The following is a 17,123-nucleotide window of genomic DNA, read 5'->3' on the forward strand; positions in this document are numbered from 1 at the left end:
AGCAGGTTTGGGTAGACACTGGGATTGCAACATTTGAGTTGCAGGAAATATTTATAAACTCTGTAAGAGTATATTGCTCTGAATAAGAGACAAGCCTTTTAGAGAGCTAGCTATTCTCTTTTCTCAAAGTCATGACTTATCATTACATCTTTTTAACCTTGTGTAAGTTTAGACTAGAACATGATTAACTAATTCTGACTGGTTGCCTAAATTTAGTCTCTGACATTGTATGATTTCTAAGAATGATTAGCATGATCTCTAGCTGGTTTGCTTAGTGGTTAGAGCATCGGCCTGCAGACTGAAAAGTCCTGGGTTGGATTCCAGTCAAGGGCACATGCCTGGATTTCAGGCTCAATCTCCAGGAGGGGGCATGTAGGAAGCAGCAGATCAATGATTCTCTCTTATCATTGATGTTTCCCTCTCTCAGGCTCCCTTCCTCTCTGAAATCAATAAAAATCTATTTTTAAAAATAGCATGATATTTGGCCTTCAGTGTTCTATAATCAGCAGTAATAAATTGATAATAAACATGTGAATCAGCTTATTTTTTTTAAAAAAGGCTTATCTAATATTGTGTAACTTTCTAGAAGAAATTTAAAAAATAAAACATTTAAATTAAAAAAAATTGTATTATAAAAGGAAAAACAGTCAATGTTGAATTTAGTAAAACAAGTGATAGGAATTTGAAACACTTTGAAATTAAGGGACTGTATAAGCAACATAGTCAATACTTTCCTGGAAGAGCAAGATCTAGTAGTATATATATATATATATATATATATATATATATATATATATATATATATATATATATATAAAAGCCTAAGTGACCCACCCATCAGAACAACTGTCAACTGGTCAGTTTAATGTGCAATGACCAACACAGGAACTGCCCCCTGGTGGTCAGTGTGTTTCCACAAGAGGAGCACTGCTTAGCTGACTGGCCCATCCCAGGGGGGTCCACCAGCCTGGTGGCAACCACTCACTCCCTCAGTAGTCCTGCAGGTCCAATCTCCAGAGATTGGGCCTGGCATTGATGGACCAGTGCCTCCAGCACAATCCTGACAACATTGCCCACCTCCCCTCCCTAGACACTCCACAAGGAAGAAACAATATAAAAGTGGCCACCAGGTGGCTCCCAAAAAGAGGTGTGAATGTCATCAGGAAGGATCTGGATCTCTGGCTGGCAAGGGCATCCTACTGCCTGCTCAAAGGACCAATTGCATTCTGCCCCTCCCCCCCAACCCCCTAAGGATCCCACCCATGCACGAATTTGTGCACCAGGCCTCTAGTCTATGATAATGGAACTGGTGAAAGAATCCATGAACTAATACAATGCAAATTTCACCCATGAACCTATTATTATTCCAAACTTTTCTCTTTCTCTACTTTTTTTTTTTATAACGAGAGTTCCTCTTCTTTATAACTTGATCAGAATATTATAAAGAGTTGAGATTAAATTCACTAGCCTGTTAAATTCACAAAGTAAAATGGTCAGAAAAAGTAGTGGGAGGAGGTGATAAAGGATGTAACAATTCGGAACAGAATTGACATTTATTGAACAAATAAAACTAAAAAATTTTATGTCTGCAAAGTGCTAAAACTTTGATGATGAGTTCAGTTAAAATTCCCAGTGAATGAATTCATCCAAATTGACCAATTCAATGCCCTCATCTATAATATTGAAACAAATATATACCTTGAGGCATGGGTTTGGATATTGCTCTAAAAGGCACATTGATAGCATCTTTTGCTGCACAGCATTTTGAAGTTAAGGTCATTCAGAAGCACCTGTTGTGTGTACCAAATGCATTAGATATTTAGAAATATTATCTCATCCTCTTCATCCTCTCAATTGAATGATTTTAGCTTTATTTTGCAATTGAGAAATGAAATTCACGAAACCATGTGAAGTGATTAAGGTAAAAAGCTTGGTAAATAGAACAGGTAGAATTTGAACCCTGCTCCATCTGACTTGAAAACCCAATTGTTGCTACTATACAGTGCTGCCTCCTAACTAGGAGTCAGATTTTTTATCCTATTTTGGAATTAGACACATTTTTCAAATTTATTTTACTGCCTAATCCATTTTGGGGATAAAAGACTAATAAGGTCAAGTCAAGAATGTTGTTTATAAGAAATAAAAAACCTGTCAAGTTATAAAAGTTCAAATAAAGCAAACAATTTTTTGCCTACATTATTGGGATAAAATAATTATCCTGTTTTAATAGGCTGTGAGTTTGGTAATTTATATACTACACTAGAAATTTGGGAATAATGTAGTAATAAATACCTTCAAACTGAGAAGTTGAGTATTTATCCTTTTGCTAGTTACATTTTAGGATAAAAATTAAATTGTTACTGTGAAGGAAAACACTACAGGAATTATGTAGTTTATAGGTATCTTGATTCTAGTTATTGCTATGTTTCACATAAGGGGAATAAAGTCATGTTTCTAATTCTTAGTGGACTTATTTAAAGTTCAAACTCTCTTCAGAGTCCTCTCATGAACATTAGCTTGTCAAAAGAATATTGAGGCGCTATGGTTGAATGTTTGTGTCTCCCCTCCCTCTGCACCCCCCCCTCCCACATTCACATGTGGAATCCTAACCCCTGAGGTGATGGCATTAGAAGGTGGGTCCTTTGAGAAGTGATAAGATCCTGAGAAAGTAAGATCCCTTACTTTCCAATTGAGTTACTTTGATTTGGCAATTGGCTCAATAAAATGATGTTTCTAACCTATCAGTTGAGCCCCCGAAAACAAGCAGAGCAGGATGGTTAAGACCTTGAACTTTAGTGTCTAGCAGTGCCCCAGTTTCTTTTAGTTGATCAACCTTTGGCGAAGTGTTTCATCCCCCGTAACTGACACATAGGCACTGCACATGCCGCAGCTCTCATGCTCTTGTAGATGACTTCCAATTCGTTGAAGAGGATGGTGCCCACTTGAAGGGGCTCCACAAGAAGAGTGGAGAAATAGTGCAGTGTGCAAGCTGCTATATTTTTGTTCAAATAAATAATCTCCCTCAACAAGTAATATTTCTAAACATCTTACTGATTTGCTACATAGGTGCCCCTGAAATTCCAATTTTGATAAGCCTTTTTCTTTAAATGCCCACCATTAATTTTTTTATTGAATGTTTTCAAAGGGCCACAGTTTTGGAGGTAGAAAGATAGTTGTTCCATAAGCATATTATTGTCCAGGAAAACGGGCTGCCATAAAAAATAAGAACAAAAGACATTACGTGCATTTGGCTACCCCACCTCTCCTTTGGGAATATTAAAACAAGCTGCTAGACAGAATGACACAAAGTAAAAATGTGTTACTTAAGTGATTTTGGAAATGATGACAATTTGGTTAAGAAAGGATTTGTACTTAATGCGGTATTTCTGCGAATAAACTAATAATAGAAATTGCCATGACTGAAAATCATGAGTTTCTCAGTTTTGTGCATATAGTTATTATCAAGAACATCTATGTGATGTGAAAATCATTTTTAAAGGTATCCTAAAATCTTTTCTTGCTTAAATACCCTTTCCAATAGCATAGTAGCAAAAGCACAATTGGACATGTTTTTCTCATACTATGGGAAAATTATTTTTTAAATTTAAGTGCAGTTGGTATACAACATTAAATTAGTTATGTTAGTTTCAAGTGTGTAATTCAGTGATTCAGCATTTATGTACTTTACAATGTGATCACCCTACTAAGTCTAATAACCATCTGTCATCATGCAAACTTATCACAATATTATTGACAGTGGTCCCCTTCGCCATTTTCACCCATTACTCTAACCCTTCCGGTAACTGTCCCTTTAGTTCTCTGTTTCTATGAGTCATTTTTCCTTTTGTTTTACTTGTTCACTTTATTTATTTATTTATTTATTTATTTATTTATTTATTTATTTTAGATTCCACATATAAATGAAACCATACAGTATTTGTCTTTCTCTGCCTGACTTATTTCACTTCACTTAATGCCCTTTAGCCCTCTAGATTCACCCAAGTTGTCACAAATGACAAGAATTAATTCTTTTTTTTTGCTGCATAATATTCCATTGGATGTCTCCCCCTCCTATCTAACTATCTATCTACCTATTACCTACCTATCTACGTATCATCCATCTATTTATCCATCCATCCATCCATCTATCCATCCATCCATCCATAGGAACACACTACATCTTCTTTATCAGTTTTCTATCAGTGGACATATATGTTGCTTCTATACATTGGCTATTGTCAAATAAGGCTACAGTGAACATAGGAATGCATGTTTTTAAATCAGTGTTTTTTATTTCTTTAGATGAATACCCAGGAGTGAAATTTCTGGGTCATATGGTACATCCATTTTTAGTTTTTTGAAGCATCTCTACACTGTTTTCCATAGGGACTGCACCAGTTTGCAGTCCCACCAACAGTGCACAAGGGTTCCTTTTTCTTCACATCCTGCCAGCACATGCTATTTGTTGACTTTTTGATAATAGCCATTCTGACTGGTGTGAGGTGGTATCTCATTGTGGTTTCGATTTTCATTTTCCTGAGTATTAGGAAACATCTGTTGGACATCTGTATATCTTCTTTAGAGAAATGTATTTTTATGTCCTCTGCCCAATTTTTTATTTGATTGTTTATTTTTTGTTGTTATTGAGCTGTATGATTTCCTTATATATTTTGGATAATAGTCTTTTTATAAAAGTATGTCATTTGTGAATGTAGACTCCATTCAATAGGTTGTCTCTTTGTTTTGTTGATAGTTTCCTTTGCTGTGAAGAAGCTTTTTAGTTTGATGAAGTCCTATTTGTTCATTTTTGTTTTTATTTCCCTTACTCAAGGGGACATATAAAAAATGTCAAATAGTTTAATAGGGAAGATTAATTTTAAATGGTTCTTCATTTTTTTCCTCCATTTTTATTTCACTACTGGTATAATATGAGGCATTTTATATGAGAAATAGGAACAAACTGTGAAAAATTATACTTTACTTTTTTGTTCATTATCTGGGAAGTTCTTATTTACTCACTTGCTTGACATTCTGGACCTCCCTGGTACACATTCTAGTAAAATTGGAATTGCAATTACTTTCAATTACTTGTTATAGTAATTACCCTTATAATTGGATAACAATTCCTGAATTGCCTGCATAAGTCATGTGAAATGGAAAATTACATTTATATTATATCTTTGCATATCTTCTATTACTTATTTTTATAACTACTGATCAGTTAATTAATCTCAATAATATAAAAGATATACTTTAGAATCACAGCAAACCAGATATATCATTACTATTAAAACAAAGAATACTAAGTATCATTACATTTTGCATTTTCTTATAACATTTCAGAATAAGAACCAAAGTTCACAGAGTATGTATTTATTTTCAATTACAAATGTTAGTGCTCAAAATATATTATGAAATACCTAAAAGGAAAAGCATAAGTTTGATATTAATGGCATTATGTTTCTATGTCTATATTTTTTTCAGAATTTTAAATACAATAACATATTTTTTATTTAAAATCAGCAATTCTATAACATCTAAAACATGCCATATAAAAGCCAAAAATAATAAATGAAGTCTGTGGGGGGAAAAAACACATTCCTTAAAATATGATAATTATCCAACCATGAATTAAATTAAGAAATAGTTAAGACTCCTTGGAAAAGTTTTATGTACATGCTAGATGTGGTTTCCAGTGCAAACCATTGGTAACCACAGAGAGAAAAAGTTCTACTATGAACAAATCCTATGACCATTTTAAGAGATCAAATGATTTGTAAATGAGAAAAATGCCTTTTAGACAAAGACAGTTAAAATTTCACAAAGCAGTATTTATATTCCCTGGTAAGTCATATATTTATTCTCCTATGCCAAAAGGCATCTTACCATCTTTATGCCTTTTATTGGCTTTTCCAATTAAGTATACATTTGCATTTGGTATTGTCCTTCTTAAGAATTTTGAAGGCATTGTTAAAAGAGTAAAGGAAGGTCTTTATCTGTCTTATAATAATCTCTTCAAGGACTCCATGTTCCTATTTCCCAAATCAACCTTGTTCTCAGATCATCAATTTGCTTATTTGCAAATTTTAGAATGCTTTGTAAACACTAAAACACAAGGCAATTTAATATCTAGTTATTAAAAAGCCATTTGTTACCCAAGTTTGCATTTACCACACAGTGTTCTATTTAAAACGAACTAGCCAAGCTTCCTGTCCTAACAAACTTACACCTAGAACATATATCATTCTTGGAGGTAGTACTGAAGTAAGACATTCAAATTGCAACTATTCATTGGCTATTATGCATACATCAGTGCTATATGAAAAGCACTAAAGTAAAGCATTGAAGTGGGGGAAAGTAAGGAAAGAGACTAAGTTATGTTTGTATGCTTAAATGCCTTACATTCGACTGTGTTCTCCTGGAGAGGTCAAGTGATAAAACCCCCACTTGGGAATGGCCCACATCTGATGTGGAACATGCCAGCTCACCTTCCTTAGGCTGCAGCCTCAGAATACAGGGGTTTCAGATTTCTAAGGAAATCTCAGGTTTTAAATCTTTTACCTCCCACTCCTCCTAATTAGTTGGAACTTGATGGGGCATTTTTTAAAATATATATTTTATTTATTTTTTACAAAGAGGAAGGGAGAGAGATAGAGAGCTAGAAACGTTGGTGAGAGAGAAACATCGACCAGTTGCCTCTTGCACATCCCCTACTGGGGATGTGCCCACAACCAAAGTACATGCCCTTGACCGGAATCAAACCTGGGACCTTTCAGTCCGCAGACTGATGCTCTACCACTGAGCCAAACCGGTTTTGGCTTGATGAGGCATTTTTGTTCTTCACAAAAATATGCAACTTTAGGAAGAAGGATTGCCAAGGGACTACCTTTGGCTCATCCCTTCAAGCTGGTTCCATATCTTGTAACATTTTTCTCAGAATGTGTGATACTCATATCATTGGCAACATTCTCTTGATTGCCATCTATGGGCAGATAGAACCCTGCTAAAATCTAACTCTCTCTGGGACCAAGTAATATAACCTATTTATTTGGGGATTTCAGTATGCCTCCTAATTCTACTAGTTATCACAACTTAATTTCAACTTTCCCAAATCTTATGCAATGGAAAAAGCAAAGAAACGAACATAAAGCATCTGACTAAGGTAGTACAACTATCGCGATGGCCAGGGCTATAGCATTGAAAAGTCTAACAGTGTTTGGTATGCACTGAGCCACAGAGCTAGGGCAAGATTGGCGACATACAATCTGTGTCAGCCACCTGACGGATGCTTCCAGGGGACAGACAGAAGATGGGGTGGTCTTCTATCAGGTACATCTGCCAGGCAGCCGTCAGTTTCAGAACCATGAGTAAGCGGTCTCTGATTAAACGAAGGGCTGGTTAAGGAAGGAACAAAGTTTTGGCAGTATTTCAAAAGAGTATTTTGGCTCCCACCCAGTCCCACATTTCAACGTGTTAGAAATCAGAGCTTTAGAAAGACTCTTCACAGCTGTTCCTAAACTAGATGCCTGCTGACCAAGCCATTCTCGGATGGAGTCTGACTCTGAGATCTTCAGCCACAGTAAGGTGCAACATACCTGGTGGGAAGTAAAATTTTGAGTTCAGCGAAAAGTCAATATCCAGCAAGTGAAAGCTATACAGCAACATCCCCTGATAGAGTCTTCTCTATTTTTGGCATTTGAGGCACAGTGCAATACTGCACCAAAGTAAGGACCGATGGGCGGTCCCTCACCTTCTTTAGCTGTCACCATAGAGGGCACTAGAGAGGGCTGGCCCCCAGCCAGAAAGATCAGCATCACCGGGGACCTGGGTAGAAACACAGATTCCGGGGATATCTTCTCAGCAATCCGTATTTTCAGATTCTCTCCAAGTGATTCCAGTGCACCTTAAAAGTTGAAGAGCCACTTCTTTACAGTGTCAAATAAGGACCTAACTGCCCATTTCTATTTAAGTAGATTTTTAAAGGGTTTCCTCAAGCTATGAGAGAAGCACACTTTGCCAGATCACTTTACGGACATGAAGTCTAGCTCAGAGTGTGCATGGACAGTGGTGGGGAAGGAAGCTGAGGATTCTGGTGCCCAGGGCTTCCTCGTGTTTGGCTGCTTTCTTTTGGAGTTTCCTCAGCTCCTGAGAGGCCTGGCAATTTGAGTGTAGTCCTCAGATTTCAGGAAGGTTGTCAAGTTCCTAGGCTCGCCCTTTGTGTGAATAATAACCTGGCCAACATGTGTGAGTCGGTGGCCCACATTCCAGCCATATCAACCTGGAAAATCTTGTAGCCTCCCAAAGTGTGCAGAGAATCAGTTCTGCTCAGTGCCTCATGTGCTGTACCTGATTGCGAGTTGACATCTTACATCCACATTGAGGTAAAGCAGAAAAGACTGAAAACGCCACATATCTATTCCACCATGTGCACTTGCCTTAGATTTGGTTTTGGAATGCTGCAGCCTCTGCCAGGAGGGTAATTAACGGCAGAGATAGGAGGCCACCTATGGCAGCTGCATGTCTGCACTCAGGTATGCAGGAGGGAACTACTGTATTTTCCGGCGTATAAAACGACACTGTGTTCTAGTAAAAAGCCTGCTCAGATTGGCCAGAGTCATAGAGGCGGTCTATTAAAAAAAGAACTGGTGTTGCCTCGGAAGTGGGGGGTAGTCTTATACAGCAAATATAGGCCTAAACCTATGTTTTAACTGTAAAATTAGGGGGTCGTCTTATATGCCGGAAAATACGGTATACATTTGATCAGAGCTACAGATGGCTTGCTGGTCCACTTATCTCACTTTCAGGAGATAGGAAGTTACAAGGGAAATTGAACGAGAAAGAGCATGGTTTTTATCTCTCTGTCTCCATCAATCATGACATGTTAGAGGGGAATGTTCAGAGGTGCCTGTCACGGAGAGAGAATTTAAAAAGCAGAATGTAAAGGCAGCCCTCGAGTGAAGGAGAATGTTATTCTAACCCATTCTGCTCTCAGGAGCAGGGTGCTTCATCCTGATGTACTGTCACTTACCCTCATGTCACATAAGCAGTGGGAGTCAGGAAAAAAGCAAGACTGCCTACCGATGAAAGCTAGAAGGGAGATCTTAAAATCACAACAGTACTAAAATAAGAAGGAACATCTAGGTACTGTTAGGCATTTTCTTTTGGCAAAGGAGAGGGGTGGGGACAGGGCATTTGCTGGGACCTCAGAGAAGGTTCTAAGACCAGAGAGGGTCAGTGTCCAAGGCACAGAGTCAAAGTGAGTACCCAAGGGTCAAACTGGCATGGCCCAGGGTAAGCAAAAATGCCAAATGGAGCCCAGGGTTTGGAAAAGGAGTGAGAGGAGGAAGGTCCAAATAATTAATTCCCTGAACAGCTTGGACAAGGGACAAGAGAGGCAGCGTCCCAGAGTGCTGCGGTGACATTTTTGGGGTAGAAAAGTATAGCAAGTGCTTAGTGACCTCAGACAGCTGCCATTTAAGGGAGATAGGAAACAGAGATGCGAGTTAATGTGCCAAGTTCTGCTCATGTGGAGGATGTCAGGCCTGGTCTCTCCCTTCAGGAAGTACTCAACATTAGTTGGAGAGATGTGCAAAGACGCACAGGCCTCCTGCCAGACTGCAGGCTCCTTATCCAAAGGAGGGTTTTGCTTCTGAGGCTTCCAGTACATTTTTTATGTTGATGACAATTTTGGCTTTTTTGAGACTTCAAAACTGAGTAAGTGACAAGAAGTTGTTATGGAGACCCATGGAATCTTACAATGGAAAAATGAACATTTAGGAAGAGACTTAGAAATAACTCAATTACTGATGTTATAAAAGAGGCTTTGTGAATTAAAAGCAGTCTTTGGAGGGGAAAGATAGGCTAATTTTCTAACCCTTTGAAGATAATGGTTCAAAATGTCTTAAAACCAAAACTGTTTATTATGGTTCCCCTGACCTAATCAACATGCATTATGATATACGATTTATTTTCCAGTGAAATCGAGTAACATACTCTTCAAAATAACTAAATTAAAGAGTAGAATGTCACCCTGGCTGGTGTGGCTCAGTTGGTTGGGTATTGACTTGTATACCAAAGGGTTGCTGGTTTGAGAGGCTGTGGATTGATGTATCTCTCTCCATTGATGTTTCTCTTTTTCTCCCTCTCCCCTCCTCTCTTTCTCTCTCTGGAAATCAGTAAAACATATTTTAATAAAAAGAATAGAATATCATATTCTAAGTTCTGTGTAGAGATTTTGCAACCCAGAAAGGGGAAGCCTCACCCTGGGACCCCGTCTGTTCAGCATCTCCACATGGATATGCAACTGTGACTTTACCCCTCCACCAACATGTCTAAAATGCCTTTGAAACTTACCATCTCCCCAAGTAAACTCTACATAATTGGCACTAAATCCCCCCCCCCCCCCCCGCCCCAGTTTCCTTACCTCCACAATGGCTCAGGACAGAAAATGACGATATTGTTTTGCTCAAAAACGCAAGCCAATTTATGAGATGTACTGTTGGCTCCAGCTACTGACTTTATCCAGATCAGTCCACTTCTTACGGCCTTTCCACATGGCCCTCGAATGATGTTATAAATATCCAAATGGCCCTTGGCAGAAAAAAAGGTTCCCCAGCTCTGGATAGGAAAGAGGGCCTCTCAACCTCTATGAGAGGTAAATACAAGTCCAGGTGAAGACTTTTCTAGGTGCCATATGAGGGAAAGTAGAAGGTCTTTATTCCAGATTACATAACTTTTCTGGGTGACGCAGAAAGGAGGTGGACTTTTTAAAAAGACTTTGAGAGTAATCGAAGAAAGGAAAACAACCAAGAAGCACAAATTCAAAGTTAGGGACCTTTGTTTTATACTTACTACTCTCCAAGAGTGTCATGGTTTCTCCAGCATTGTTTAGCTGCACATGTTAGGGTTAGGGTCTGGTTGGGCAGTGATAACAGAAGGATCCATGGGAACTGAGAAGACTGAATAGGGCAGGAAGGGAATCAGGAGAAGCCAGATACCCAGGGGAAAAGTTAGAGGAAATAGAGATCTATGTCTAATTGAAGAGAAAGTGTTAGGGACAGTGAAAGGGCCTTAAAAGGGTGAGTTTGTTGTTAGAGAACTGAACGTTGTGTTTAACAATTTCTGACGTAGGACAATTCTGAGTTCTTGGTCTTTGGGTTAGGGAAGGTGAAATGGAGGGAAGATATCCAGATCTGAGGTGGAGGGACTTTGAAACCAGTGGATATCCACTCATCTACTGATGGGCACTTGGGCTGTTTCCAGATCTTAACTATTATAAATCGTGGTACATTTACACTATAGAACAGTATACAACAATAAAAGAAAAAAGGATCTCTTACCTTTTGAGACTGTATGGAGGGACTGGGACAGTATTTTGCTAAGCAACATAAGCCACTCAGAGAAAGTCAAGTATCACATGATCTAATTCATATGTAGAATCTAATGAACAAAATAGATCCAGAGACATAGAAGCATGGAAGAGACTGTTGAATATCAGAGATGGTGGGTGGGTGAGAGGGAAGAGATCAAACAAATAACTTGTATGCATATATGAATAACCCATGGACTCAGACTGTGGTGTGGCAAAGGCCTGGGGCAGGGGGCAGGTGCAGGCCAGAAAGAGGAAAATGAGGAATATATGTAATACTTTCAACAATAAAGATAAAAAATTTTAAATTCAAAATTTAAAAAAAGTGAAACAGTGGATAAATACACATGAACATGAAAATCCATCAAGATAATACTAATACTTGAGTTGAAGAAAAACATTAAACTCGAGCAAAGCTTTTGTGGCAGAAAGATAACAGGTTAATGTTTATAATCCCTTGTTATCTGAGGTGGCGTTTAGCAAGCTGTACTCTTAAAGAAAAAAAAAAGGGGATGTAATATTCTTAGAAGAGAAAAGGGTTTCATTTATGACAAGGAAGAGCAGGACACATTTTGTTGAGCAGGTGAGAATGTAGAATCGTGTTGACTACAGAAAAGGAGTTTTAGAAAGCAAAGGAAAAAAAAAAGTTTAGGGGTATGAGTAAAACTCTTGCAGGGAATAAAATGATTGAACTCTTATTAAGCTATATTTCTTGGACTTGCCCACACAACCCTTGTTTGTACAGCACCTATTAACCTCTTACAGAAGTAGTGCTGTGTGGATTACGGCTTGGGAAGCATTGGCAGAGCACTCAGGGATAGCAGGCTGTGAGGCGTTCCGCAGTGCAGTTGGTGCCAGGTCACGGTCAACTCAACTCTGAAGGTATCAGGATGAGCCAGATCCAGGGCCACCCAACTTGCTGGTCTGTTTCATGGCCACTTGTCTTTTCAGTTCAGCTATCTTGTGGCCTCTGTGAAATCAGGGGCAATTGTGATTTCTTTCCATCTCCGCAACATGTGGCTTATTATTGAGCATATTAATAAATGTTAAATAAATATTTATTTTTACTGAAGCTGGCAGGGAGCAAAATAATCTCAGAACTTGTTTATTTATTGCTTTTTTCTGCCTTTGATGGAGATTTCTTTTCCTTTTAGGTTTTTAACCTGATATTAAATACCCAAATGTTTAACAACTTTGACTTACTTTTAATACCTCATGTACCTACCTATGTTCTATCTTTGATAATTTTTATGAAGTGGGCCTAGAAAAAAAGCTCCAAAAAGAATATTTGATATTGCTGATAAGTGAAGTATTGATTCTAGTTATTATTAGGAAAAAAATGAAGAAATAGTTGGGCAGATTTGAGACATAGCTAAAGCATTCATTTAAAAGTTGGGTTGTTTTTTTTTTTTCAAGTAAAAATTTAAAAAGTATAAAATCTATTTTAATGTTTTGAGAACCTCCACACTGTCTTCCATATTGGTCACACCAATCTGCATTCCCACCAACAGTGTGCTAGGTTTCCCTTTTCTCCATGTCCTTGCCAACACCTGTTTCTTAATTTATGGACAGTAGCCATTCTGACAGGTGTGAGGTGATACCTCATTGTGGTTTTAATTTGCATTCCTCTTATGATTAGTGATGTTGAACATCTGTTTCATCTATATATTGGCCATTTGGGAACATTTCCAAAGAAACTCGAAACACTAATTTGAAAGAATATATCCACCCCTCTTTTTATTGCAGTGTATTTACAATAGCCCATCAATAAATGAGTGGATAAAAAGCTGTGGTACATTTTCACAATGGAATACTTTGCAGCTATATAATAGAAGGAATTCTTACCCTTTGTAACAGCATGAATGGATTCAAGGGTATTATGCTAAGTGAAATAAACCAGTCACAGAAAGACAAATACCATATGGTTTTACTTACCTGTGGAACCTAATGAAAAAATTAAATAAACAAATAAAATAGAAACAGATTCATAGACACAGAGAACAGAATGACAGCTATCAAAGTGTGTGTGTGTGTGTGGCGGGGGAAGGAGGATTAGGGATCTCGGTGAAAGAAATGAAGGTATTAAGAAGTACAAATTGGTAGTTGCAGAATAGTCTTAGAGACGTAGATTACAGCATAGGGAATAGAGTCAATAATATAGAAGTAAATAAGTAGTGGGCCAGGTGGCTACCACTCTGTAAAGTACATTATTTTCTATATGAAATAAAGAATAATATTGAATATCAACTTAAAAAATTTAAAAAATTTATAAAATACACATATTTGGCCAAAAAAATGTTATAACTATTAAGAAGTTACCCTTGGAATTCTTTAATTAGCTGTTACTTTTTTTACTGTATTAGCAAATGTGTGTTTGTGTATAGAAGAGAATATATGTAAGTATAAATGTATACTATATACAGAAACATGTAGAATTTAATATAGGAATACAAATGAAAATATAATTTATAATACGTATTATTATACAAAAGGTAGAGAAAGGCATGCATGTGTTTGAATATGCAAAAGTCAAATGCAAATTATTACATGATTCCATTGGGGCATACAAAAGCAAAGATATAAAATAATTGAATATTTTAATTTTTAAGAGTGGTACAGTTATGAAATGTACTTGATTTTTTAAAATGCTATGTGTTATACATTTATTAATATTCTTCAGTGAGGGCATTTGCCTTCAGCTAAATAGAAGAAAAAAGTAAGGGAACCGATAAAAACTCCAGTTTCTGGATTGTTTGATGTAATGTCCTCCAACATTAGCAGAGTTTAATCTGTTGTTCTTAGGACAGAGTTCCAACATTTATTGATGAACTCTACCTCCTTTGATAGCATAGTTCACAGTGTAATATAAACCCAGACTGTTTGAATTGGGTTCTGCTAGCCTATTTTTCTCAGCATAGAGATGTGGATGGAGAGGCTCAGAAATATATTGTCATAAAAGCACCTGCACAACCTTCCTCTCCTGAAGAAGCCCCAGTGACTGAGAACCTGGGAAATCACATGCATTAGGGATCTTTACTTCCACTATTGAGACTTACCTTGGCCTTAGCTCAGGTTTGGTTTATTTGTGTAGAATGGAAATCTTCTCATGCCCCTGGACTCAGGAATCAGTTGAATATGCTGTTAGACTCTTGTTTTTATTCCTCTTTCTCCCTTGTTGTAGTTTCAGTGAAAATATTTGCTTGTGAACTGTCCTCCAGTCAGGCTAAGAAGAAAAGCAATTTCTACCTAGACTAGCCTTCCCATGTATACAGGAGAGAGGGGGGGAAAAAGACTTTTCAAGGGTAGTATAGCAAAAAATACCTTATTACAAAGGCTTTGGTACAATTTTATTTATCCTTTGAAGAAGCATGTCTGATTTTAGAGTGTAAGTAGTACCAATCCCCCATAGAATATACTTCACACTTCTAATTCTTTCTAATTATTTTTTAATTATTTAGACTTCAAGGAGACAACTTGGCAGAAAGAACAGAAGAGACGTCACAAATACTTCCTTCTCCAGATGAAATAATCCTGGACTCTTTGAGTAAGTTTTGAATCCCACAACATCTATATAGCTGCCTGTCATATGTGCACCCCTCCTTCAGGATGGGTAGCAGGAGTTAGGGGCAAAAGAGAATGGATTCTGAGGAGCAGGCTCTTAATGTCTGTGCCTGTTTGGGGTACAAACAGCTCCACTATATGTTGGCTATTCCCAAAATGTGTCACTAATTCCAGCTTTTTTGGAGTACTGCATATTGCTCACTCCCATTCTCACATCTTACCTTTTACTGTATTAGCAAATGTGTGTTTGTGTATTATATAAAAGGGAATATATGTAAGGATAAGTGTATATTATATATAGAAAAATGTAGAACTTAATATAGAAATACAAATGAAAATATAATTTATAATATGTATTATTACACAAAAGGTAGAGAAAGACATGCATGTGTTTGAATATGCAAAAGTCAAATGCAAATTATTACGTGATTCCATTGGGGCATACAAAAGCAAAGGTATAAAATAGTTGAATATTTTGATTATTTAATAAATACATCCCTTTACTCTTCCCTGGCAGAAGTGTCAATATTATACATGATTTTGTTCCCTCTCTCCTCCTTATATTGAATTGTTCTCAAATCATGTCAATGTCACTTCAGAATTGCCTTTCTTTCCCAGCCAGCCTCCTCTTCATTTTCTCTGATGCTCCTGGTCTGTGTGTTTGTCCTCTTTGTCTAGTTTAACAGCCTTGTTTGTCTCACCCCTCTTTAGCTCATTATCTTTTTTTTTTTTTTTAAGAAAGCTGCTTAGATCACCTTCGTTTTTTATACTACAAAATTCAAACTTCTCAGCTTAGCATATGCAGTTCACAGCAGGGCACTTCAAAATGGTTGCTGAATAAATAAGCACGTGTAATGTCACTACAACTGCCTTAAAGGTACATCACTGCTTCATCATCCCGTATTTTAGAGGAAGCAGTTGGACATCCAGCTGGGATAGTTAAAAGAGAAACAATAGGGGGGGAAATTTTTTTTCATTATTTCTTTCAGTATATTTTTGATATCTTGCTCTCTCTCATCTTCTGGGACCCTCATAATTCTAATGTTGGTTCACTTGAAGTTGTCCCAGAGGTTTCTTACATTATCTTCAATTTTCTGAATTCTCTTGCCTTCTTGCTTCTGCGGAGGAGTGTCTTCTGGCTCTTTATGTTCCAAATCTTGACTTGATTCTTGCGATCTTCCATTCTGTTTTTAGGACTCTGTATAATATTTTTTATTTCAGACAATGTATTCTTTATTTCTTGTTGATTCCTTATTAATTCTAGTTGATCCCTTTTCATATCCTCATAGGTCTTATCGATCTTTTCTAGGAAATTCTTGAAAAACCTTATAAGCGTAGATTTGAACTCTATATCCAGTCGCTTTTTGTCCTCCACTTCTTTCGTTTGTGATCTATTTCATCTCTGCATTTTCACAGCTTCCCTGATGGGGCGGAATTTCAGGGTGGAGCCTACAGCCTTGGCTTCTGTCAGCCCCGCCCTATGCGGCTCCTGAGTCTCAGGGTCCTTCAGTACTCTCTGCAAGCGCCTCTTAGAGAAAGGTGCCTTCGATTTTCGCCTATTACCAAACAGACTAGGCTCTCCCCCAATGAGCCCGGTATTGGGGTTCAGTTCAGTTGGAAGTGGGATTGGAGGTGGCGTTCAGAGCAGTCTGGAGCCCCTGTCTCCTTCCCGCCAGGGCAATCCCGCAGCACAGCCGACCATCCCTTCTCTGCGAGCAATGTGCGAGTCTCCGGGACCTCCTTTTGCCGCTTCCCCGGGGTCCCACCTTACAGCCCAGCTTCCTCTGGATGAGCCTGGGTCTCCGGGGTCTGGCCTAGAACTGGGGTTCAGAGCAGTCGGAACTGGGGCCCAGCACAGTCGGAGCGTTTATCTCCTTCCTGCCAGCCAGACACTCAGCCGCCCCTCCTCTCCGGCTCCGTCCTCTCCGCGTGCGCAGTGTGTCTCTGTACCTTAGGCTTTTACAGCTCCTCTGCTCTTCCTTCTGGTTTTCTCCTTGCTTCTCAGTGTAGAATTTCCAGTCAGTCGACTTTCCTGTAATTCTGGGTATTTTAGTTGTATTTTATTGAAATTGTTGTGTGCGTCTGTGGCTAGGTTTTTACCTGTGTAGCCATCTTGGATTCTATCCCACACCAATTATTGTTAATCAGCAATTTTCTAAAATACTTTTAAAAATGGAACTCCGAGCATGAAACT

General features: G+C 38.0%; 1 protein-coding gene across 5 annotated transcripts in view; it reads left to right on the plus strand.

Moving 5' to 3' along the window:
* The window catches only part of CUNH8orf34 (chromosome unknown C8orf34 homolog), a 226,540-nt gene that overhangs the window by 146,301 nt on the left and 63,116 nt on the right, over positions 1-17,123 (plus strand). For all 5 annotated transcript variants that reach the window (XM_045581470.1, XM_045581469.1, XM_045581467.1 and 2 more), the window contains one exon: positions 14,827-14,912. In XM_045581470.1, coding sequence (XP_045437426.1) covers positions 14,827-14,912 — 86 coding nt within the window. The remainder of the gene's footprint in view (positions 1-14,826; positions 14,913-17,123) is intronic.

Source organism: Pipistrellus kuhlii, unplaced genomic scaffold (assembly GCF_014108245.1).
Source record: "Pipistrellus kuhlii isolate mPipKuh1 unplaced genomic scaffold, mPipKuh1.p scaffold_m20_p_14, whole genome shotgun sequence".
In the NCBI taxonomy this organism is placed as follows: Eukaryota; Metazoa; Chordata; class Mammalia; order Chiroptera; family Vespertilionidae; genus Pipistrellus; species Pipistrellus kuhlii.